This window comes from Pagrus major, chromosome 1 (genome assembly GCF_040436345.1).
Source record: "Pagrus major chromosome 1, Pma_NU_1.0".
Lineage (NCBI taxonomy): Eukaryota > Metazoa > Chordata > Actinopteri > Spariformes > Sparidae > Pagrus > Pagrus major.
In genome coordinates, this window is record NC_133215.1 from 11,131,522 (window position 1) to 11,155,903 (window position 24,382).

Sequence of the window (24,382 nt, forward strand, 5' to 3'; positions counted from 1 at the left end):
GGCTATTAGAGGTTGCTGCCTAATAAGAAACATAAATATGGGTTGAAATAAGTTACTTTCACAGTCGACATACTGTATGTGGTTGTTTTTTTGACAGACAGCCTGCAAACAGCTTGTGTTTTTCAACCCAATCCCCAGAATAAATGTTAGCAATTACTTGAGTTCAAGGTTAAAGTTGCAACTTTATGTTTGTTCAGGTTGAATTTTCCCTTTCTCACTCTGCAAAAAGCCACTTGGTTAGGGTTAGGAAAAAAATCATGGTTTGGCTGAAAATACCTGTTTTGGTCACCATGATCTTGGGTGGAGACAGTCTAGCTGCCCATGAAAAAAAGCCACAAAAAAAGATGTAAGCGTAAAACACCTGCTAACTTGCTAACTTGTGAAAATTCAAAGGAGTTTTGAGCAAGACTCTCTGTTATTCCAAAAGGAAATGAGCTCGTCTAGACATGCGACCATTTGCAAATGACAGCCGGCGGGATGCGTGTGTAGATTGATCCTGTCAAACGTAAATCACTGTCAGTCGAGTTTAAGTTGGATTTGGAGAGAGATTTGTCTCATAACAGGATGAGATCATCTGCACTGCCTGTAGTAAACATCCGAGCAACAGCGTCGGACACGTGTTTATTAACCATTTTTAAAGGGACATTGCACATTTATCATGTGTCATTCAAGTGTCAGAACACTGAAAATCTGAGACTCACAGGCTATAAACTGTACACATGCTGAATGCAGCTGTCACTCACATCACCATGAGGCTGCCGGGCACTGAGACAGGAAAAAACTGTAGATACATTCTGCTGTTTGTGCTGTTCCTCCATCCCCCTCACTCACTGTCTGACACACACACACACACACTGTACAGCACACATCAAACTCCTGCTTATCTTCTCCTTGCACACATTTAGAAAAGCATACACTGCTGCCTCTCTCTGGGCATCATTGAGAACTGCGTCTCATTTAAAAGAAGGACAGTTTAATGATGGTCATTTTATAATCTGCTGCTACTTACCCTCTCGTATGTCAGAGGCCTTATTGTGTCTTGTGAGCAGATGGTTTATTTCTTTCTCTTTGGATCCTCCATATTTCATAAGCCGTTCGACAAAATTTCAATTTTGGAAGTGAAATGGGAAATCTATCATCGTTTTTGCGCCTCAAAGTGGTTTCATTTCATTTCATCACAGAGCCCAAGGGCACGAGTGCGTCTCCGGTGAAACTCGCTGACATTAAAGTCTTATTGAAGCCTTTCATGTTGTTTTTATTGTTATTTCATCGTCTCTCAGACATGTCTGACAGATTGTCTTAACAGGAGTACAACACAGTATATTTTCAGCAAAAAAAGCAACAGCAAAACTTTCATAACAGAAATCTGTACTTGTTAAAATTGCAACATCTGTGAGTGTCTGTTCTTGCCCCCTCTAGTGCAGTCATTTCTAAACTTTTTCGCTTGAGACTCCTCAAAACTGAGCATTGCCTGTAGTTGCGACTCCTTGTCACATTGAATATGTGCAGAGCCATAACTACACCGAGGTCATGGCCTCAGTATTTTTACCCCTGGGAATGTGGACCTGAGGTGCAGCTTACATTTTGAAGTTACACATAGTGGGTTTTTAGAAGGCAGATGGCAACATCCTTTAGGCTCAGTGAAAAATAAGAACTGCTTATATAAACTGAGTAGAGGAGGGAAGATAAAAATGTTTGAAAAAAACCTTTATTCCATCATGAGGAGAAACTTTGGGACAGGAAATGAAATTTAAAAAATAGTTAACACTTTCTATAATGCATTATTACACATTATGCATATACGTATAATGCATTATAATGCAACTATAGCACTGTATAATCTTAATTATAAACAATTATAACTCATTATGATGCCAATGTCTTTAATTCTTTGAAGACATACTTATAATGCCTTATAGTGTGCGTAAGCAATCAGAAATATTCAGAATGCTTTCTAGCAATAATCTATGATGTATAAGGTCAAGTATCAATACTTCAAACTAGTTGCTCACTATTTTTGTAAAGATGATAGTGTATGATAGTAGACACATTATAATGTGATTATAAGTTACTGTAAATGACAACTGGGTGCTTTAAAGCAACATTATGTATATTTTTTACCTTCAAAATAACACCTAAATCATTTTGATGGTACAGTGTCTTGTAATAGCGTGAATGGTGTCTCTGTTAAACTTTAACAGCACTTACATACGTTACACTATTGTTTATAATGCAATATAGACATCGGTGTGAAAGTGAGTTATGATTATTCATGAGTGCTTGATGATAAACTATGATAATAAGGCACTAGATATGGTATGATAGGTATGTTCATAATGCCCTATAATGCATTATAAACATGGACTTCATACAAAGTGTTACCAAAATTAAAAAAATAAATAAATAAAATTAGCATAGAAAAATATTCAATTTAGAATAAATTCTTATATCCAGGATTGAAGGGGTTGTCCTGGATATGCCTGCCTGTGAAGGACTTTGACCAGGCTCCTGTCAGGCCTTTGCAAACGTTCCTTTTCAAATGATCTCCTTAATGCCATGTTAAACAATTATCTTCATGAGTTAGTATTCTGTCTTCCTTGTGTAACTGCAGAACTGCCACTACTGTGCCCAGGGAGCTTTCAATTGTTGCTGCAAGAAGTAACTAAAATGTTATTGAAAGTGATTACGTAACTGCAATGCACCGTAAAATAAAACCGCCAGGCGTGGTGGAGTTGAGGGACCTTCAGCAGACTAATGGGGTCGGTCCAGTGCACGCTCTGCTTTTTCCGTTTGAAGTTGTTTTTTTGTGCTTAAAAAAATGAACAAGTTGACCAACAAAACCGACATGCAGAGCAAAGGGGAAATCGGTCTCTGTAACTTCGGCCAATTATACATTCTAAGTGACATCCATCATGAATTATTTATGAACAGTTTGTAGATTTGCAACTAAAACAGATGAATGGAAAATGTGTCTGATGCAATCCACCTACTGCAGCCACTGGATCTGATCTGAAGCTCTTTTATCGGAGCCTTTTATTCGAAATCCTCAGATAAATGAACTCTTCCCGCTTCATTTGGAGCTCAGACGCCTCAGCTCTATCCAGCCATTGATTGTGTTCAATAATTCAAATTATAGCATCGAAAAAGAGCATGCAATTCATCATCAGTCATGTCATTTTGGTGTTAGGCAATGACCCTTGCAGGCACGCCAGCTAAATCATCTTGTGACATTATGGATGGGGTCATTTGTAACTGTGTCATGCTATGATTACTACTTTGTTACACTGGATCCTTCTGACCTCAATGTGAGTCAGGGAGTGAAGAGTTTTGCTCATAATAATCATAAACCCTGAATGTGTTCTCATAAGAGTTCCAGCCTGCAGGGTGATGTGAGGTCGGGAGTTTTAGCAAAAAGGTTTTCTGAAGTACTGAAGGAATATATGACAGTGTTCACAGTCAGATGTGAGGTTTTTTTCCTTTAGCAGACACTGAAACGGTTGGTAACACTTTATAACAACCATCAGTAACAAACAGTAAATCTATAGATAATTAAAATATAGTAGTTATAGTTATTGATATTATGATCCATGTCTCCCAGTAGATCCTTTTAGATCCTACACACTGGACCTTTAAAGCAACATTATGTAGAATGTTTGTGCAACACCACTGTCATAAATGCAAATCCCAGGTGTGTAACAGTCTGTCAGATGTCATGCAGGTGCTAACTACATGCAAAAGCTCTTTACGTCACAACGTTATGTGTTTAAAACTTGTATCTTGAACTTCCCTCAAAACAACATATTTGTTTTATAAAGACTGAATCAAATGTCAGTATAATGAGAAAGTCTGACTTGTGCTGCAGAGAACTGAAGGTCAACATCACGTTTAGCCTGTTTTAGCCAATTGTTTTGGTTCTATGGCTTGCCCAAATAAAAACATGAGCTGTTTTCCGACAAACATGCTTTGACAAACATATTTTAAACCACCTGCCTACCATGAAATGGAAAGAAAGCAAAGCTCTAGATTCGGATCATTTATTACAACAGTCCAGTGTGTTAGATCACTCGTCTTGTCATGGAGAACAACAGTTGGATGTTAATGTTGTTTCTGTATCTGCTGGATGTGAACAGTAACACATCAGCCATAGTAGTCAATTGTTGTCAGAGTTTGTGATTCTGTGAGTTTTCTTTCTGCCCCATTGTGATAAAGTGGATGTCATCCAGTTTCATCAACATCACACTCCCTCAGTTAATCAAAGTGTCCGTCACGGACTCACACAAGAAAAAAAGATGAACCACCGAACGCACAGTAATAAACAAACTTTAGGAGATGTCATACGAGGTCTTACACAGGGAAAACTGCAGCTCGGGGTTTGTAAATGTAATGAATATGTAAAAGTGTTTGTGAGTTAGCTGGTTCTGCACCTCTGAGTTTGAGGGCTTGACCCTTTCATTATCAGCTTATACCACAAAATGCGTATAAAGTTTCATTTTAATCCATAAATCAGACACAATCAGTCAAACATAATCAAAAAATAGAACATCTGAAGCATTTCGAGCATGATTTTTTCATACTTGTTTCCCGTAGATTGAGACTATTAGCAGACAAAACTTACAGATAGGTCACTAAAAGGAACATGAAACAGATGTAGAGTGTGTCTGAATGGTTCCATGTACAGTATGTGTTCATTTTAGTGAAAGTGACCGAATTACTCTGCAGTTTTGAAAAGGATTTCATAAATCATTATTGCATTTTAATATTAATCAAAATAAAATAACATATTCATGCAATTATTTTGTTCTGAAACATTCTTGAGGCACAAAAATAGTGCAGAGTTGTTGATACACAGAGCCGGAATAGTGCGCCATGAAGCTATTTCCCTAAAACTAACAAAAAATAATCCCAATTTATTTTTACAGGACTTAATTCTTGTAATTATGATGTCTACGATGATGAGAACCTTCTCAAATCTAAACACCAGGTCACTACTCTCCCTGACCTCTCAAAGGGTATTCAGAAAGCATCCCAGTGTGCACCACCGTCAGAAGTGTGTAGATAAAGGCCACGCTGGAAGATGTTCTTCGTGAATACCTCCTGTCAACTAGAGTGGCTTTAGTTTGATGAAGTCTGGGGTTTCCTCTTTTCCAATTTGATCCAGATGCCCTTCTCCGGTCGCAGGATGAGCTCTCCGACCGGCCGCAGCTCTTCACGTGTCTGACAAGCTTCAACGTTGAAGTTACGCAGAACGGACGCCAACACCACCTTCTCTTCCATCAGTGCAAACCGCTGACCTGAGGAGCATCACAGTGGAGGACACACAGCAGTAATTCTGGTTGTGAGTGGAGTGTGCATGGAGACGGATCAAACTACAAGAGAAACCTGCCCGCTCCTACCTATGCAGTTGCGGAGTCCGGCGGAGAAGGGGACGTATGCATACGGAGGCCGTCCCACTGAATTCTCAGGCAGAAAGCGCTCAGGCCTGAACTCCTCGGGCTCAGGGAAGTATCGCGGGTCACGGTGGAGAGCGTAGGTAATGACGATGGCATTAGCACCCTTAGGCACCTTGAAACCATCTACAGAAAAAACAGTTTTTACTGCCTTAGCTTCGAACAGTCATTATTATTATTATTATTATTATTATTATTATTAGTATTAGTATTATTATTATTATTATAAAATAAACTAATTTAAGAATGTGCTATTTTACTAGCTCTCAACTTCCTGCTGTCCCAACTATACTACTTTTAAATCACAGAATGCCATCTTTTCTTGGCTTTCCATTACCAAACTGACTCTTCTCCACATGTTGCAATCCAGAGAGGCCCCTTTTATTAATCAATCTGTAGAGACTCTGTGTGTGGACATTGTGAAAGACATGGCTGCGACAACACTGTACAATAAATGTTACATGACAGAGGAACTATTTTTCAAATGAAAATAATAGAAGAAGCCTGGTTTACCACCGCCTTGCGGGGATATGCACTCAACAAATGAATGTTTCATTCAGGTGTCATCATTCATCTGGAACTCACTGATACGGCAGTCTTCGCCAATGTTGCGGGCGAAGAAAGGCACAGAGGGAAACAGTCGCAGGGCCTCTTTGATCGCACACTCCAGGTATTTGAGCCTCTTGAGGTCCTCTGTGTTAATGGACCGGTCGGAGGAACCTTTGCAGAACACATTCATGTTAATCGGTGCTGAAGACAGTGTACATTACTTGTCAGATGACTCTTTTTCTCCGATGTCTTGCTGTTGCACTCTCACCTACTTCTATATCGTTGACATATTCTCTACTTTCCCACCTTCCACAGTAGTTAATTGTGGTGTATTAAGCGATGCACCCCATGAGTTGTAATTTGAGGTGATATAAAAAGAGTCCAGAGTATGTACTGCAGTGATCTCTACTATATAGGCGTGGCCAATTACATTCCTACCTATAGACAATAAATCAGTAATCATTATCAAGACATGGAAGCTTCTATGCATGAGGACAAAGTTATATTCACAAACCGGTGCAAACTGTTCTCTTCTGAGGCCGTCGACGTCATGGAAGAAATGCATGGAGGCCGTGGTAAATCCACACAGCAGTGAAAATAATTCAATTATTCTCTATGTATTTTGGCAAGGATTTTCACAGCTATTATCCTTGTGTAAGCTCCCCTTGACTTGTAAAGAACAAATGAGTCTGAGCAAAGATGAGTCAAAAGGCCTTCAGGCAGGGAAACTAAATGATGTCATGAAAGAGAGAAGGTGTGCGGTGACGGGGTGAGGGCATGTTACTGTTACCGAACACCTCCTGAAGCTCTTGTTGAACTTTGCGGAGGGCCTCAGGGTGGGAACCCAGCAGATGCAGGACCCAGTTCATGGAGGCTGCTGTAGTATCATGTCCCTGCATAATGAGGGCAGTTAAACAGAGAAAAACAACACATTATTAAATGGCTTTAAAGCTGCATTAACTGATTTTTCTCTCTTTTTTTGGGCCACCCGGAGGCAGCAGAAAAAGCTGCAAACACAATTAAACATAAAGTCATTATAGTGAATGTGTTAGCAATTGGTTGCCTTCTTACAGGACACACCTGGAACACATGGAGCAACATTAGAACTGATTTGGTCTAAAAATGTCATAAATATAGAACTATACAGGCTTTATGCTGCCAACAAGAAGCTTCAAGGACATTTAATGTGAGCAGTTTTATACATTAATGTAAAATAAGACATTGTGCTTACTGCTGCAAAGCTGAGTACTTAGTACTTAGAGCGTTTATCCACTAGCAACCAGGACATGTGCAAGAAATTAAAACAAGCTTCATGTGGCTCAACAGTCAGAGTGGCTGTTAATCAGTCAGAGGGTTGGTGGTTTGACTCTTGATTTGCTTCTTGGATTTGTTAATCTTACAATGTGCAAGAGCATGACAATAGGCATCGGTCCCTGACTGAGGAATCACATCAGAATCACATTCGCATAGACAACCCGATGCGGCTTAACATTCTTGTCATCTTTCATGACGAGTACGCCCATGAGACTCATGATAACTCATATTAGTTTGCGGAAGATTGCTCTCAGTGGACCAGTGATTGATAAAATGTCCTAGCTAGCGTGTGTGTGTGTGATGACTATAGTTGAAACCAGACACTTGCACAGTCAAAAAAAATTCTGATGTGCACAGAAATGTGGCAAGCATATTTGTCACTGTGCGGCTGCAATGACACATTGTACAGCTGCAGAAGTGCAACTTTGAATATTTCTGTAAGCTGTAAATCTGACTACCAACCTCAAACATAAAAGTGTCCACCTCCTCCTGAATGTCCTGATGGCTCATCTTACTGCCATCCTCATATGTGGTCTTCAGCAGCATGTCCAGAAATGCTTGTCTTTTCTTTGTGTCCCGATCAGAGTCGCTGTCCGATTCAACGTAGGAAATGTTCTCTGCTCTTTCACGTATCACCTGAGATGAATTGAAAGATTGGGGCTAAATGTTGCCTGAACTTGCCTGTTCAGTGACACTTTAATATAAAAAAATAACACTGAAGAAACATTGATTTCCAAACTGTTGGCTCCATTACTTACCTTGTACGTAAAGGACTGTAGGACCTTGAGTGTCTTGTTGTGCTCCTGGCCCTGTCCAAAGCAGTTGTACACAAAGTCAGGCCAAAACCAAGGTGTCCTCTGTCTGCGGCTGATAATGTCACTCATTCTAAAGGCAAGAAGTTACGTAAGAAGACAAGAACATGAAATTATTCACCAGATACTTTTTCCCTTATTATTGTCTGTATTTGTGAGATAGAAAAGAACATTTAAAGAACTCACTTGTAGACGCTTTTAACATACTCAGACTCAGAATTACTCTGGGCGTACACTTTCTTTCCCATTGCGGTTTCTGAAGGGAAAGTGTTCAAAATGTAAACTCTCTGGGTATTTTTAACATTTTTTAATCATCATTCATTCATACATGCACGCATGCACATTCAGTGTACATGTACTCACCACAGATAATGTCCAGGGCACACAGTGTCACGTAACTGAAGCAGTTGAATGGACCCTTCCCTGCCTGCTTCTCCAGCTTGTCCACCAGGATCTCAGCCTGCTCGTTCATCACTTCCAAGAAGTCCGTCAGGATGGAGAAGTGGAAGGTGGGAGTCAGCATCTTTCTCCGCTGACGCCACTTAGGCCCAGTGCTGATGAAAAGAAGAGGTTCTTGTTTTAAAACGCCAAGCTTTTAGCTAAGCTAGCTGCAAAATGATGATTTCAGCTTAAGAACAGATGTAAAAAAACATCTTTGAATCAATTTGGGGATCTTGGACAAGCTGTGTGGGGCCAGTTTAGGGTTTTTCTTTTCAGTTGTTTTTTTAAGTTTTAAGTTTTAAAACAAGTCCCCCATCTACTTCAGTTGTTTAGGTGAATGCTGCAACGCTGTTTTACTTTGTGGACTACAAAACTTGGCCCTGACTTTCCACCAGCATGAGATAATGACTGATTTTTCATTTTGACGTGAACTTATCCTTATATATTGTGCAGAGTAGAACCACAGGTACCTGGTAAGAAGGCCAGTTCCAAGCCAAGGGTGGAGGAAGTTGTATACATAGGCTTTTTCCATATGAATGGGGTTGGTCAGGACCGTCTACAGAGAAAAAAATGTAAGAAAGACTCATCCAATGGAGAGCTGGAATGGTGAGCAGTAGCACTTATGCAGCAGCTACAGTGGCTGTAGTCTATCAGCAGTGTGTGCATAAGTGGAATGACATACTACAGTGTTGTCACATACAGAATAAATGGTTAAGGTCAACTCAAACTGACTGCTATTTCCTTTTTTGAATGAGAACAAAATGAAACACTTTTTACTCCGAGTCACAATGTGTTGCAGATGTTGCTTCAAAGACAAATTTACAAGTCGTGTGCGACAGGCTACACCAGTTGTACTGTATACGTACTGTCACTTTACCTCAACAGTTTCAGCATGAAACAGGACCACCAATGGAAGTGGTCCAACCCAGATTTTAAACAGCGGTGTATCAGAGAACTCTCGGGTGAAATCCACAATTTGACTGAAAAAATCTACAAAAAAACATTGAAATACACATTATGGAGCATTAAATATGAAATGAATTCATCAGTTATGTCATTCAATTCAAAACTTTGTACCATGTGAGTTCCACTGTGCCTCATGGTCTATTTACAATCAGCCTCCTGTCGCAGCATGTTGGCTGCTCTCTTACCTCCTGCATTGTTTTTGAACAACAGCGCATTTCCAATGAAGGGATACGTTCCTTCCACCCCTGGAATAGGCTTCATCTCAAACCATTGGTGCAGGTAACTGCTGAGCAGCTTGTAGGTGATGTAGGTCAGAGTAGCAATGAAGATGCTCACTGCAAATAAAGGTAGCGAGTAACTTCCAAATAAAACTGCCATCTTTTCTGCTGTGTGCATGCACAGTGTGTGTGTGTGTGTGTGTGTTGAAGCAGCAGTGACTGGGTTGTGCCTTCACTACAAAGGAATGACTTGCCTTCTCTGCTTTTGCTCCTCCTTTTCTCTGCTGTCAATCCACCGACAGTCAACTGGGTCAAGGGGTCCCGGTGTATTCATTATCATTTATTGCTCATGAGCATGTTATAAAATGCTGCAGAGGGAAGGAATAGCAATAACATGGGAGATAGATAAACATGAAAAACTGACATTGAAAAAAGAGCCATTGGCCTGTAAATGGTATGCACAAATTATATAATCTGGTGTTAATGATTTACCTCACGATAGCTGACTAGCCCTGACCAAGGCCTTTGTCCTATTTATTCTCGCGTGCATGTTCAACGTCCTCTCATATGACATCAAACCTGATTGGCTGAATAACAACCTTATCTTAGCAGCAGTTATCATTTGTGATTAAAACAGGATTTCACTGTTGTAAAATGAATGTAAATAATATAAGAGGTGTTACTTTATTCACAGGAGAGGATATTCTAAAAGTAGGTCAAATAAGTGTAACAACTTTATTTTGAGCAACTATGTAGTTTGTGGTTCCTTGATATGAATCTGTTGAATCAATATCTCTGTGACAACAAAGAATAAAAAAACAAAAATCAGGGCCATAGGTAGAATGAGGACACTGAGGTCATGTACTTATTATTTGTATTTATTACCAGCCACAACTGCCTGGCTGTAAATATTTTAACATTGTGCGTACGTGCTGTGTGTGTGTGTGTGTGTATGCATTTCCCCCCTGTTGTGGATCTTTGACAATATAAACACAGGCCTTGTCAGGACCAGTCGTCCTTATGAGGACCAAAGACCCGTCCCAGTGTGGCAAAATGTCATGTCTACAGTCTACTGTAAAGGATAAGTTCACCCAAATATGAAAATTCAGTCATTATTTACTTATCCTCACGCCAATGGAAAGTCAGGGGAAGTTTTGTAGTCCATAAAACATTTCTGGAGCTTCACAGCTAAACAACTGAAGCAGATGGGGACTTGCTTTAAAATGTACAACTCGTCCAGCTTGGTCTGAGTCCCTGGAAGCCCCAAGATCCTTCTGGGTTTTTTGTTTGTGGTTTAATTTCAAAAAGTCCCCATCTGCTTCAGTCATTTAAGAGAAAGCTGCACACTGAAGCTTTAGAAATACTTGTCAAGACTACAAACCTTCAGAAGCCTCTCCGCCGACATAAGGGTAAGTAGATTATGTCTGTTTCTAAAATCACTTATTTTGCTAAACTCAAATGGCTGCTTTTTCTCTGGCTCTCATCTTTATCTATTATTTATGTTGTAAACTGACTTGAAGCCTTGAGAGTTAAAAAGAAAGCACATTAAGATGTTTGACAACAGGTTCCTCAATAATATTCAAAATCTTGTAAAGAAATTGCAGCTGTAGGATATTTAACTGGCTTTGAATTCATGATATACAGCAAAGAGGAATCAACATCCTGCAAGCTTCTCGAATGAATGTCTTCATTTTAAGTTCCTGCTTTGTATCTGTGGATTGTGTCAATTGTCTGTAATCCTACCATTTCTACTCAGAACATATCTGACAACCACTACCACATTAGATAGCAACACTATTCTCCTTGGTACTGTGCTCATGGTTAGATCAGCAGTTATAAGATTTATTTGGCAGTTAAAGCACATAAAATGGTGCAGTTTCTGACTACGACCACTAGATGTCTACAGATTCCTTCTCTGCTCTCACAGAAAAGATTTCTTTCCAAACTGATCACTGCATCGTTAAGAAATAGTGAATAAAAATACTTTTTCAGCTAAACTACTGTTTAAAAATTTGTGTTCTGCCATCACACGCCAAGACTGAGATATATGACTCCAAATAACTTCTTTGAGTTACATTAATATAAAATGTTTTTTTATTTTTTATTCTTTACGTTACATATACAGTAAATGATGGCTTATCAAAATGTAACTCTTCAGCAGAGAAAAAAAGCAACACCGGAGAATTTAGTGATTTTGCACCTCAGAGCTGTTACAGTACTTGAACAGGCAAATTAATACAACCAAAACACATTTTTTGTTGATGTAAAGCTGCAATGCAATTTAACACAACATGTCTGTATAGTTTACAGTGCATACATGAGCACAACATTCACACAGAGGACAAAGTAATCAGCAACTGGTGGCAATTAACAATAATTGAATTTTTTTTTTGGTAAATCTCATTACTACCGATGGAGTACAGTCACTCCTGAAATCGATTGGTCATGCCAAGCGCTATGAGGAGCTTCTGGTGAAAGGCCGGTATCCTCTCCTTGTGGACAGGCCAGTCCAGGACGCAGCATGGACGCAACATGCCCCTGCGGAGGAAGAGCGACTGAGATAACCTGTAGTCATGAACGTCCTGCAGGAAGACCAGAACCACGGAGTCTCTGCTGGCTTCAATGACCTGGTGAAGTGCATGATGGGCCGCGAATCTGGAAAGGTAGAGGGACAGAGAGACAATTTTGAGAAGTCATTTTAGCACAAATATGTGGAAGCCCTGAGAGGAAAATATTCAGGTGATCCATTTGAATTGTTTTTTTGGTTTTTTTTAACCTTCTGGTTTTTATCTGTGAAAACAACAAGTGGAAAAAGTTATGCTAGTTTTTCTTTTTTTTTTGGAGTTTTGGCAGATGAGTGTTTTGTACAAGATATATATATTGAGTGTTAGCAGGCTATGTAACATTACTGTCATCAATCAATCTAACTTTATTTATAAAGCATCTTTCAAACAGTGCTATACAAGTGGTTGGAAAAACATGGGACATTAGCAGAGCAAAAATGGATTTAGACTAATGCACCAAAAGACGGCAATAAAAAACGGGTAGTTAAATAATAAAAGATAATAAAGAATGAATAATAATACAAGCAATAAAAATCATGATACAAATAAAATTGTAAGACACAAAAATGATAAAAACAAACAAACAAATGAATTCAAATAAGTATAAACTTTAAAAGCAGAAAATTATAAAACACTACATAAAAGCCAGACTAAATCCTGTCTAGTGTTTTAAGGGTTTTGGAAATATTTAAACTCACTTGGAAGAAAACTTAAATGCCTTTAGCGCTAATTAGAACATGTAGCAGTGGTGCACGTCAGCCTCTTGTGGCCAAAATGAAAACTACAAAAACAAACACACATTTTTTTTTGCCAAAATTAAAAAAAAAACAATAATTGAAACTGGATCACCAGAATTGTTTTCTCACTTGCCTCACAAATCCCATATTTTGATTTTCAGTTGGGTTCAACATGTCTTATCCATAATGGGTTAAATTTTGCAAAAAGATGAGAAACCAATTACAGACACAGAAGCAGCAGGTTGAAAAACAAAAGGTGAGCTTCACTGACAAAGCTGGAATCCAAAAGGCAATGAATAAGCAGGCGACAAAAAGGCAGACAACAAAACCAGGCTGAAGAGAGCCCAAGAAAAAAGTGTACAAAACTTAGAACACATGAGAAAGACATGGGACACATAAGAAATAAAAGCTGGAAAACACAGACAAAGCGACACCAAGACGAAAACAGACTAACTGACATGGAGTAAAGGAAAAACAAAGGCTTAAAAGCAAAGTGACTAATGAGTGAAACACAAGGTAACAGGAAGGTAAAAGGCAGGAAAAAGACAAATACAGGAAGTTTAAAGCAAAAACATGTCACGAGGAGAGAACTTACAAAATAAAACAGGAAATAACAGAACTAAAAAACCCAAAGCCATGACAATAATGTATAAATCGCTCAGTGTGTTTTTTTATTTACCGTCTACACCAGGGATCTCTCAGAAGAGTTTCAGTGACAACAAACAAGATCTTTCGAGACTTTCTTATATTATCCACAATGGATTCGAGCACTGACATGCCTGCCACTGCATCTCGGTCCAGCAAACAAAACCTGCATTTGCCAGCCTCTAAGGGGACCAGCGTTCGCTCCACCCAGCTGATGTCTGCCTCTGCATGTATGACGTAGGCATCATACTCAAACTCCCTGCCCTCTTCAACCGAGGCGTCACTAAATCCCAATGTGCGATTGATCATTATGTTCCAGTAGAACTCAAATCTCCAGCCGTGGAACCGAACCAGAAGCGCAGTTACCATCAGCATGAGGACAGCTGTGCTGCTCAGTATGTAAAGAGCCTGAAATGGGGTCATGTCTTTGCAAGAGAGGGCGTCAAAATCCATGATGGAGCGGTTGAAGTAACTTAGTGGAGTGTTGCACGTATACTGCTCCCTGAGGCCTGGCACACTGGTCGTATTTGTGGTATTCAACCACGTCATGAACCACAGGATGCTCTCACACGTGCAGTCAAATGGATTTTTGCCCATGACAAGCAGGCTGAGGTTGCTCATGGGAGTTTTGAACACTTCGGGCCTCACAGTTGTGACCAGATTCTTTTGAAAATAAAGTGCCCGCAGTGAGTTCAGATCATCGAAAATTGGGTCCCTCAGACTGTTGAGGAGATTGTTGGCCAGGTTTAGCTCACGGAGCTCGGTCAGCCCTCTCAGAGCGTTCGGTGGGATCTCATCCAGCCCGTTATTATCCATCAGTAAGGTCATCAACTTCTGTGCCCCTTTGAGAAACAACACCGGCCCACCAAGGTTGGCACTCTTCCACACACGGGCTAAGTTATTGTGTTGGAGCTTCAGCACCTTCAGGTTCACAAGCCCCTCCAACATATTCCCTCTGATGTTCGCGATGTTGTTGTTGCTGAGATCCAGGAAGGTGAGGTTGGACAGGGGACTGAACGGAGAGGGATCCCGGTCCAAGGCCGTGGCTATAAGACTTTTTCCCAAAGTCAGGACCCTGAGATTGGGCACGTTAACAAACGAGGTGGAGCTCAGATTGACTTTCTGAAAGTTGTAGGACATGTAAATCTCTTGAACTTGGCCGAGGCCTTCAAACTCCTTGCCGGTGAGAGTTTGCTTGATGTAGTTGTGATCGAGAAGAAGAGTGGTGAGGTTCCTGAAAACGGAGAAGCATCCAGGGTTAATCTGTGCCATAGCTGTTCCTATCAGATTCAGCTTTCTGAGAGGAGATCCGGCGAGTGAGACGAAGGTCTTGTTGGTGATGTTTTTGAGAGCAGTATAAGTAGTCCAGCTCATATCCAGTTCTTTCAGACTAGTCAAGCCTGTGAATACGTTCTCAGTGATTTCACGAACTGCAGTTCTCTGTAATATTAAAGTCTCAAGGGCAGTTAATGGTTGGAAAGAGTAATCGTCGATAATCGGGACGGCGGATGTGTGACTTTTTACGAGAGCTTTTGTCAAATTGAGTCTTTTCAAACTTACGAGGCCTTGAAATATGTCCTTGGTAAGATGCTTGATGTTGTTGTCTGCCAAAATCAGAGACTGAAGCGTAGATAGCCACTTAAATGAGCCTTTTTCAATTTTGCCCATGCCATTACTAGACAGATCCAGAACGGTTAGATTTGTTTTCTGTAGCCCTGTAAAGGTGGTGTTCGTGAGTGTGACCAGCCTCATGTTCCGAAGAGACAGAACATCAATGGCCGTCCCCGACAGCTGTGAGCAGAGTTTAGCAATGATCAGAGTGCCCGTCTTGCTCCCATCCATGATTAAAGTGCGCAGTCTTGAAATGGGCTTAAAGCAGCCAGGCTCCAACTGCAACAAAACATAAAGAGAACTGAAATTAGGTGTTTTAATAACGCTACTGTCAGCTACAGTTTCAATTCAACACCAACACCATTTCATTTCCCATTTGTAGGTAAGATTCTTACCGTTTTTAAAGACACAGATGACAGGTTGAGGACTTGTAGAAAGGAGGATTGGTTAAGGAAGGAAAAGTCATCTTTCGTCAGAGTGGTGAAGTCATTCAGCGCCAGACTGAGGTTCACCAGGTTGGGCAGCTGCGGCTGAGAGCCGAGCTTGGCTGACTTCAGTTTGTTTAAGGAAACATCGAGAAATGTCAGGCTCTGTGAATTATGAAAGGAGAAGAAAAACAAAAGAAAGTGTTATTTTAACAATGCATTAGAGGCAAACGATATAAGCCCCTAAACCAACACACTTCCTACTTTTGATGTATAAAGCTCTTAATGCCATGCTCCACCGCATTTCAGACATGACCTCCATTTAAGACCACAGCAGATCTCTCATCCGCAGTCTATCGTTTGAGCTGCACCTACACTCATTTAATAGAGTTAAGCCTCCTCATAAATTAATGAATCTGTATCATAATCAGTGCTGTCCTTGTGCAGTGATTCTTTGCCTCTTGGCTGATTTCAGTCCTCTCTTTTCCTCTTCTGTTGCTGCATGTTTTTCCTTTCAATGCTTATTTAAGTTTACACAATAGGTGAGCTATTACATAAACTGTGGTGTCAACAAAGGAATCTCTACTTTAACTCAAAATAGTTCTATTCGATCGATACCAGTCTCATGTCTGTAAATTAAAGCAGCTACAAGGAACTTATTTTTGGTTGATTCTGGCGGCCCCTGTGGACAAAGGCAGTATGAGCACCACCGCCTCCATTCGTAAAGATCTTCCTCTGGCTAGTGTGTACATTTGTTTTGAAAGTGAGTGAAAGAAAGAGGCAACAAATTTGTAATGCTGTTCTCTATTTTTAACAGCAGTCTGCAGGATGAATAGCAGAAGTAATAAATATTTGTAATATGACGATTGTGAAACACAGGAAACGTTGTTTTAGTGCCGCTCACTCACCAAGTTGACATCTAAGCCTCCATTAAACAGATTTGGTTGCACTTTAAGGGGCTCTATAGAACAATTTTTAACAATTTACATGTAATAAACACTTTCATATTGGCTATATGTGAGCAGCAGACTGGGGATTTCTTTGTGAAGGACTCGGGTCGGATTTGGAAGATGTGATTTCAAGAATGTTCTTGAATGCCTCTTTCCTCTCTGCTAACAGAGAGCGGCAGTAGCTAATGTTGGTTTAGATATGGAGTCCGCTAACATAAATAACAGGCTACCAGCACAACACAGAAGCTCAACAGAGCCCCTTTATTAGTAATTTTGTTCCCTAGTAATGTTATGTCTTCATAAGACTTCACCAGACTACAGAGCAGCTTCTTTCCTATTCACTGTCATGTCATTGTATGATTTCTGTCATCACCATCCTTGCCCATGAGGCTTTTCATCAGTTTCTCTCCAGCTATTAAACACCCATCTGATGACTGTGACCATCATACCTGTAGTGCAGAGAAGGGCTCTCCTTGCAGTCTCAGCCTATTACTCGCCAAATTCAACTCTGTTAGACTGGTGCAACTGCTGAAATCCTCCTTCTTTAGATAAAGCACTTGATTGTGTTTCATGTTCAGTGTCTGCAGCAGAGGAAGTGTCTGGCACAACCCCCCGTCCAGCTTGGTGATACTGTTGTAGCTGACATCAAGGTGGAGGAGGCCTGCGTACGGGGTCAATGACGCAGGGGGAATCCCCCCCAATCTGTTGTGAGACATGTCCAGGCTGGTGAGGTTCCCAGGGAGGTTTGGAGGGACCTCACTGAGGCTGAGGTGGCTGCAGTCGGCTCTGCCGTCTTGAACAAGGCAGGAGGTCTTCTTCTGGGCGGCCACACAGTTGGACGGTCCCATCGTAATGTAACATATGATGATCAGTGCCAGAAGGAGAGTGTAACGAGGGGCACGCATCATTTTGAAAACCTTTAAAAAAGAGAGACAGAATAAACCTTAAACCTACATTAATTGATTTAGATTTTTTGGGGGAAACTTAGCATAACAGGAAATAACACTGACCTACTGTTATTTTATAAAACTAGTTAGGCAAACATGAGCAAACAGATATCTGTTTATACATCGGGCAGAAACAGAGCTACATATCTCCATCAATCAAAACAATCTAAAAAGATAAATAGCATTCCAGGAATGAGGGAAAATACACATTTTTGATGTTGGGGTGACCTGTCCCTTTAAGAGGTGGACCAAAACACTCTAAACAGTGTGCCTAATAAAGCTACAACACAACATATAGCTGAGGGGAACTGAGACGGGCCGGGTTATTATTCTACATCTACATCTTTCACATTACACACAGTCATTTGATCTATTGGTAATATAGAATCAATGAAGGAAAAAAAATATAATTCTGGCCAATTTCTGACATTACAACATATAAAATGACTTTGAATGCTGTCTACAGAAACATCTGTTCCAAATGCATGTTTTATTTTAACTATCGAAGTATGCTAACGTGAGTATCAACTTGTATCATAGCAGAAAGTGTCATCTCTACATTACACACACACACACTCACACACTCACACTGTAAGTCTAGTTATTGTGCCTGTGGAGTTCTTACCAGATTTTGCCTTTGCATATTAGGCTATTTGTTGCATCTAGACTTCAAACAGAGGGCATTTACTCCCAGCACCTCAGTCTCTTGTCTCTTCAGGAACGCAGACAAGAGTTTCAGCAGTAGCTTATGACACAGGCACTACAGAGATAACGCGAGGAAATAAGGAAATGAGAAACGCGAAGCTCTGGTTTCACTTCTACATCTGCATATCCAATGAAGATTTAACTGTTTCAGTAGCAAAAGGAGCCTATTGGGAGGTTTAAATGATATTCAGACTCTAATCCTACAAAATAGACTGGAATCAGTGTGTTCAAGTACTTAAGACAACCAAACATTTCCAGTGCCTGTTTAATTATAAACAGACATGGCTAAGGAGGCGTGGCGTAAACAGGCAAGGTTTTGACATGCGGGCACAGTCAGAGAAATGTACCTGGCTGGAGGTGTCCATCACTCTTCCACGGATGTGTTAAGAGCCCTGCGAGACTGGACTTACAGGCCTACTGTAACTTATGTGTGTAGTTTAATCTGTTTTAATAACTAGATAACAGAGTAAGACATTAATCATATTGTAAACGGCTGCTTTAACCCTCCTTAAATTTACTTATAGAGGTGCAGGACATTTAATATGGAGAGGTAAAACAAGTTTTTAGAAGATATAACAAGATTAGAACAAGCTGAGCAAAAACAGGTACAAATAAACATTTAACTATGGTGTATATACAAGTAGGTAAAAAATAAGCAACAATGACCAACAACATACAATGTCTACATACGTGTTTCTGAAAATTGTAAACACACAATGCAAAGAAATGAATGGACATACATGAAAGTATAAAAGTACAATTTTGAGGTATTTGTACTTGAATATTTCCATTTTATGCTACTTTATACCACTACATTTATTTGATGATCAATCTGCAGATTTCTTGCTGCATCAGCACCAAAGCAGCATGATCAGATACTTTAAGATCTGTACTCGGGTACTATTCGGACGGATGGCTTTCACTACATCGATTGCATACTGCATTTATATTGATACTGACGGATGATTTGTACATGTTTAAACCAGCATGTATTCTGTGACTTAACTATAAAGCCTCTGGTAAGTTTGAAAGAGCATAAGAATGTACCCCCTGTGCTGTCTTATTGTATTGTGCTGTTACTGATTCATCCACTGTAAACCAAACATGATTCCTGGCCTCTTGTTATGTCTGACTTCTTGATATCTGCTGTTGTTGACATGAGTCCATGATGTCACACCCATTCAGGTAGGCCCAGTCTGAAATAACCTGAAATGCCAGGTGCTCCAATCCACTCCACCAAACTTTATATTTTAAAGATTGTCATTATGTTGGACTGAATGGGTCTTCCTATAAACTGAACGGTTGCAATTGCAGCACATTTTTTATCTGTACATGGAATACAACACTCCTCATGCAGGATCAGAAATCAGACAGGAACAATAATCACTTTATATTTGTGTAGTTCATCTATTAGGTGACAGACTTACAACGCACACAGACAAAAGAGGCTGACTATGAGCATTTACCTGCTGTGTGTAAATAAAGTGTGACCCATAAATACACAAGATCAGCTGGTGCCTTTTCAATATAGCATCACATGTGTCCCCTAGCAGGCGAAATTGAGAGAATCGCTCACCTGTGGCTTGCGGTTCCCTAAAAAAAACCCTCCAACAGTCAGAATGCAGAAGTAGAACAATCCAAGAGGTCTGTAGACTCCACGTAGGCGTGCAGCCAGCGCCTTGTTTAAAAGTTTGGAGGCAGAGGTGGCTGTTCTCCATTCACATGCTGCTTTGAGCATCCGCCAAGTTGAGAAAACAGAAGTCTTTCTAGTCACGTGATTATTCTAATTCTTCATAGTTTTACTACTTTATATAACTCGACATGCCCTCATTCAGAGTACCAGAGAAACGAAACCGAAACTCCAAAAAAATACCTGGATTACTTTTAAATATCCACTAGAGGGCAGCAAAGTGCTGTTAATGAGCCACTCCACATCCCAGTATGGATCAGCGGCCTACACACAGCATGTTCCTGGTCCTGGTGGCACAGAGGTCTGATCATGTAGTCGAGGATCTTTGTCTCCCTTTCCTTGGTGACTCAAGCCAGGATGCTGGAAGTTGCTAAACAAATGTATCTCTTGTTATTCTTTTGTGCATGTTGATCTGTGTTATCTACAACTATTTGTCTGTGTTTGTAAACCTGTTTTTCCTATTTTTTGTTTAAAATGATCGGTCGGTTATTTAAAGGTGCAGTATGTAGTTTTGGGGAAGAAATTCGAATCAGAAGAGAAAGATTTGACTGATTTTGTTATGTGGCGGACCCTGCCACCTTTCTAGCTTCAAACAGTGTTCTGGGGACCTTAATTTCCTCTGAGAACAGCTTGTTTATTCAGTTATGGAAAAAATAAATATGTCTGAGTATTATTACCTCATTAATACTGTAAATATGAAAATTCTGACTTTGAATTTCTTCTCCAAAAAAACTACATAGTGCCCCTTTAAAAAAAAAAAAAAAAAAAAAGAATACATTTATCTTAAATGAAATTAATTTCCCTCAAAGTGTACATTGCACTTATTGGAGTAAAGGTAATTTATTTGAAAATGATCTTACTGTACAGTTCTTGGCAGCAAAGTAAGTGCATTACTGAAACAGTCCAAACAATAAATCTGAAGATAACCACATGACCAAACCTATTTGACAGGTCAGCAGTAACGTGAAAGCAGAAATGACCTGCTGATGATGCTAAATGATTCATTAAATAGAACCGCAGTAGATCAACAGACTTTTCTATTACATTTGTAAAAGCAAAGAGAATTAATGTCTTGTTATCGATTCTGAGTAAGTGATATGTCATAACGACATTATTATAAAGGATCAATGATTTAACTTTGAAGTACGTCCTTTCAAGTGCAACTGACTTTCACTTCAGACAGAAATACTTCTTTTTGTCATTTCTTTTCCTGTTGACAGTTTCCTAACTGAGCACATCTCCCACTGGAATCCCCTCAGAGTCATTTCAAATGTTAAATCGCTTCATATCAACACCTTTAACCAGTGTGTTAATTAGACTGCCATCAGTCCTCACACAGCAGAGCACAAACAAACCCCACCATTATCACGTATTCCATTAATCTAGACCAACACTGGCACTGTTCAAAGCTGCACTGTGTCAAAGTGCTGCTGAAATGGATGAAATCCAATGGAGTCCATTATGAACTTCGATTAGTATCCGTCTGTATTTCCAGCCTTTTTTAAAGTCATTGTTCAGGCTGTATCGGATCAGATGCTGTACACAGAGCCATTCTATCTTTGCATTTGTGAAAACCCTTTTTTTTTTTTAGCCATGCTAGCAGTGTGGCTCAGTGGAACTGCCTGTGTGTTGGTCCACCACTTTGGCCAAACTTAAATATACTTGTACTATAAATCCCAACTTTGAATTTTGACATTTTCACACTACAAAAACTCAGTCTTATTATTATTATCTTCTAATTTCAAAAATATCTCATTACACTTTATCTAAGGCCTAATCCCCTAAAAAGTAGCATTTCAGTGACATAAATGAGACCTGTTTGTGTTCATATTCACCTTGTATTCATTGTTCTTTATACTCATTTTTGAGGTGGCATTTTTAGCAGTGTAGTTTTTATTTAAATAAGCTAATAAACTATTTCATGGATTTTCGAGAAACTCTGGGAGAAACATTCTCAGTTCTTAAAATAATTTGCATCACTTTGATTTCTTGAAAGGTGTAACATGCAAAACTTGGCATCCTGTCAAATTCATACTCTAAACAACTAGAGGGCTTCTGCTAACTGTAGCTAGCCTGTTAGCTCAAATAGCCACGCAGCTAGCAGTCCAGACTGGGAGTTCAGAGCACCGGAGGAGTGTTGGTGTATAGCACAGGAGCTCTGGACCAGGACGGGCTGGGGTTTAGCTGGTTAGCATGCTAACTTCAATAGATATCTCTGCAACACAATACACAACTGTTATTTCTTCACATTCTGTTGATAATTTATCTAATGTTTGAATGTTTTCAACTAAAATTCTTGCATATTGCACCTTTAACTTTACGTACTTTTAAAGTTCCATCATCAGGTCTAAATTTGTCCAATACTTAGTTTTTTGATCAAATACTTGCAAAACTAATGAAATCTACTATCCTCAGCTATACTTTGTTTTTACTGCTAACCAGCAAATGTTAGTTAACACTTTGAACTACGATCATGTACATAATAATATGTATACCCGCATATCGCCATGTTGGTGTTATTCCTGGCACTCATAATACATGTTGTTAATTAATGTCCAGAACCGTCATTGCGACTGACTAAACTCGTTTTTGTAATGTCATAACTTCGCAACTTGATGGAAAAGATCAGCAAAATGCACTAATAGGGGAAGTTATCATTTTTAACACGTGTTACAAATGTCTTCACTGCCATTTTGACATGGCATGTCAGCTTCCCCTCCTGTTTTCCAGCTTCCTTGTGCACTCTCTTTGCTGAGAGATTGATTTTGTGGAGATTTGTGGGAGGAGAACACTGACGCTGCGACCTTTCACATTGGTGGTTCGACAATATGAAAAGCAGGAAACATTACATCGCCCCCCGAGCCATAAACTCCTCCCTCATCCTCCATAGTGAGACACAGACATATTCACCTTTCTATCCCCTCTCTTTTCCTCTTAACTCCCTCAGATTAATAGAGCAGGTCCTTCCTGGGATAGACCTCAGGCCACCTGATTGGTTTAGCCCGGTGCTAAGCCGAGGCAGCTTACAGGGCTTTGTGCCAATGGCTGGACTGCTGCTGAAGACCTGTAAAAAGTGTAGACAGCTAGTGTGGTCTGCGCTGTGGTGGTGCTGGTGGTCAAGTTAGTTAATGTGATGAATAAAAACAAGAAATAAGATTCAGGGGTTTTCTGCAGGGAACTAGAGCAGAAGGTGCATGTAAGACAGCGAGGGCCCTGATGAGAACCAGAGCGTTTCTGCAGCTCTGTCCTGCTTTATTACTGGCTGAATCATGAAGTGCAACAGCTGAGGAGGAAGGAGGCAAACAGACATGAAAGCTGACAGGAATTAGGTGCGCATCAGATTCTCTCAGGAGAGACAACTTGGCACTGGCATGAGGGATTAAAAGTAAGGAGAAACACCCCTGCTGTACTGAGGAGTGACAAGCGTTGCTGTACATGTTTCAGTCAGCCCAGAGACTGGCTGCTGCGTGTCATGCGTACGTGTGATTGAATGCACTCATGCAAAAGGGATAACTGGGGATGGGGGGGGGGGCAGCGGCTCCATCAATGGGAGTGTGTGCGCAACATTCTTCATCTTACCGCCTCGGGTAAATCTCCTCACCCTCATTTGCTGATTGAATCTCAGGAGTGTTGGAATGCCTCGAAACAAAAGGTGAGTTTTTGCCCTCTTGGCTCTTCACTGCTATACACAGAGGATGCGTGTTATCTAATCCTGTGCATTAACTCACACAGTGACTCCATTATCAATGTGTTCAAATCACCAGAAAGCCAAAAATTGTACACTGTATCTATCTGTGTATTTACTTTATTAACATCATGAAGGAGCTAGTTTGTTGTAGTCTCACAGCAGTGCATTGTCATCGTCTGGTGTAACTGGGAATCTACTGTTTAGTTTATGTGCAGCTAAGGTGAGAGGAACAAAAAACTAGAGCAAGTATTCCTAAAAAGCAGGGGAGCAGTGGCGAGTGAGGTCTCTTTTAGCTTGGCTTAGCACTGATATTTTATGCAGAGGGGGGTGAATTCCCCGTTTCACCCTCAAATGAGACTGCTGAAGATGAAACAGGGGAAATAGGCTAAGTGAGATGAAAGGGAGAGATGAGGAGGAGAGAAAAGGGTGATGTACATACAAGGAGTGGTGCAGGCAGGAGCAGCAATGTTGTAGCATGTTCACTCTGCCCTCTGCAGAAAAAAAGACACTGCAGTACTGTGTGTCTCCCCCTCCCCAGTTTGCTGACCAATGATGTTTGGAGGTCAGACAGCCCAGCTCTGCTACTGGTGTCAGCCACTGACACACGGCTTGTTCAATAACACTGGTTATTACACCTCGGAGGAAGGGTGGGGCGAATGGTTTGTAGGGATGT

The 24,382-nt window shown here is 40.3% G+C and overlaps 2 protein-coding genes across 4 annotated transcripts; both read right to left on the minus strand.

Annotated features, from left to right (window-relative positions):
* Nucleotides 1-4,020: 4,020 nt before the first annotated feature.
* Nucleotides 4,021-10,089, minus strand: cyp4v2a (cytochrome P450, family 4, subfamily V, member 2a). Of its 2 annotated transcripts, XM_073464776.1 has the most exons (12): nucleotides 10,002-10,089; nucleotides 9,715-9,864; nucleotides 9,441-9,553; nucleotides 9,034-9,119; nucleotides 8,486-8,676; nucleotides 8,309-8,378; nucleotides 8,069-8,195; nucleotides 7,773-7,946; nucleotides 6,787-6,889; nucleotides 6,033-6,167; nucleotides 5,394-5,573; nucleotides 4,021-5,291 (listed from the first exon to the last, which is right to left on the minus strand). In XM_073464776.1, the coding sequence occupies exons 2-12, from the start codon at nucleotides 9,788-9,790 to the stop codon at nucleotides 5,113-5,115; spliced, it is 1,434 nt and encodes a 477-aa protein (XP_073320877.1). In that variant the 5' UTR covers nucleotides 9,791-9,864; nucleotides 10,002-10,089; the 3' UTR covers nucleotides 4,021-5,112. The 2 variants fall into 2 exon arrangements, with proteins under 2 accessions (XP_073320877.1, XP_073320869.1); XM_073464768.1 differs by lacking the exon at nucleotides 10,002-10,089 and having other exon boundaries at nucleotides 9,715-9,972.
* Nucleotides 10,090-11,823: 1,734 nt separating this feature from the next.
* On the minus strand, nucleotides 11,824-20,103 carry tlr3 (toll-like receptor 3). Of its 2 annotated transcripts, XM_073469334.1 has the most exons (6): nucleotides 19,908-19,980; nucleotides 18,252-18,386; nucleotides 17,129-17,596; nucleotides 15,700-15,894; nucleotides 13,728-15,583; nucleotides 11,824-12,402 (listed from the first exon to the last, which is right to left on the minus strand). In XM_073469334.1, exons 2-6 carry the CDS (start codon nucleotides 18,267-18,269, stop codon nucleotides 12,171-12,173), a joined length of 2,769 nt encoding a protein of 922 aa, XP_073325435.1. In that variant the 5' UTR covers nucleotides 18,270-18,386; nucleotides 19,908-19,980; the 3' UTR covers nucleotides 11,824-12,170. The 2 variants fall into 2 exon arrangements, with proteins under 2 accessions (XP_073325435.1, XP_073325434.1); XM_073469333.1 differs by lacking the exon at nucleotides 18,252-18,386 and having other exon boundaries at nucleotides 19,908-20,103.
* Nucleotides 20,104-24,382: the final 4,279 nt, after the last annotated feature.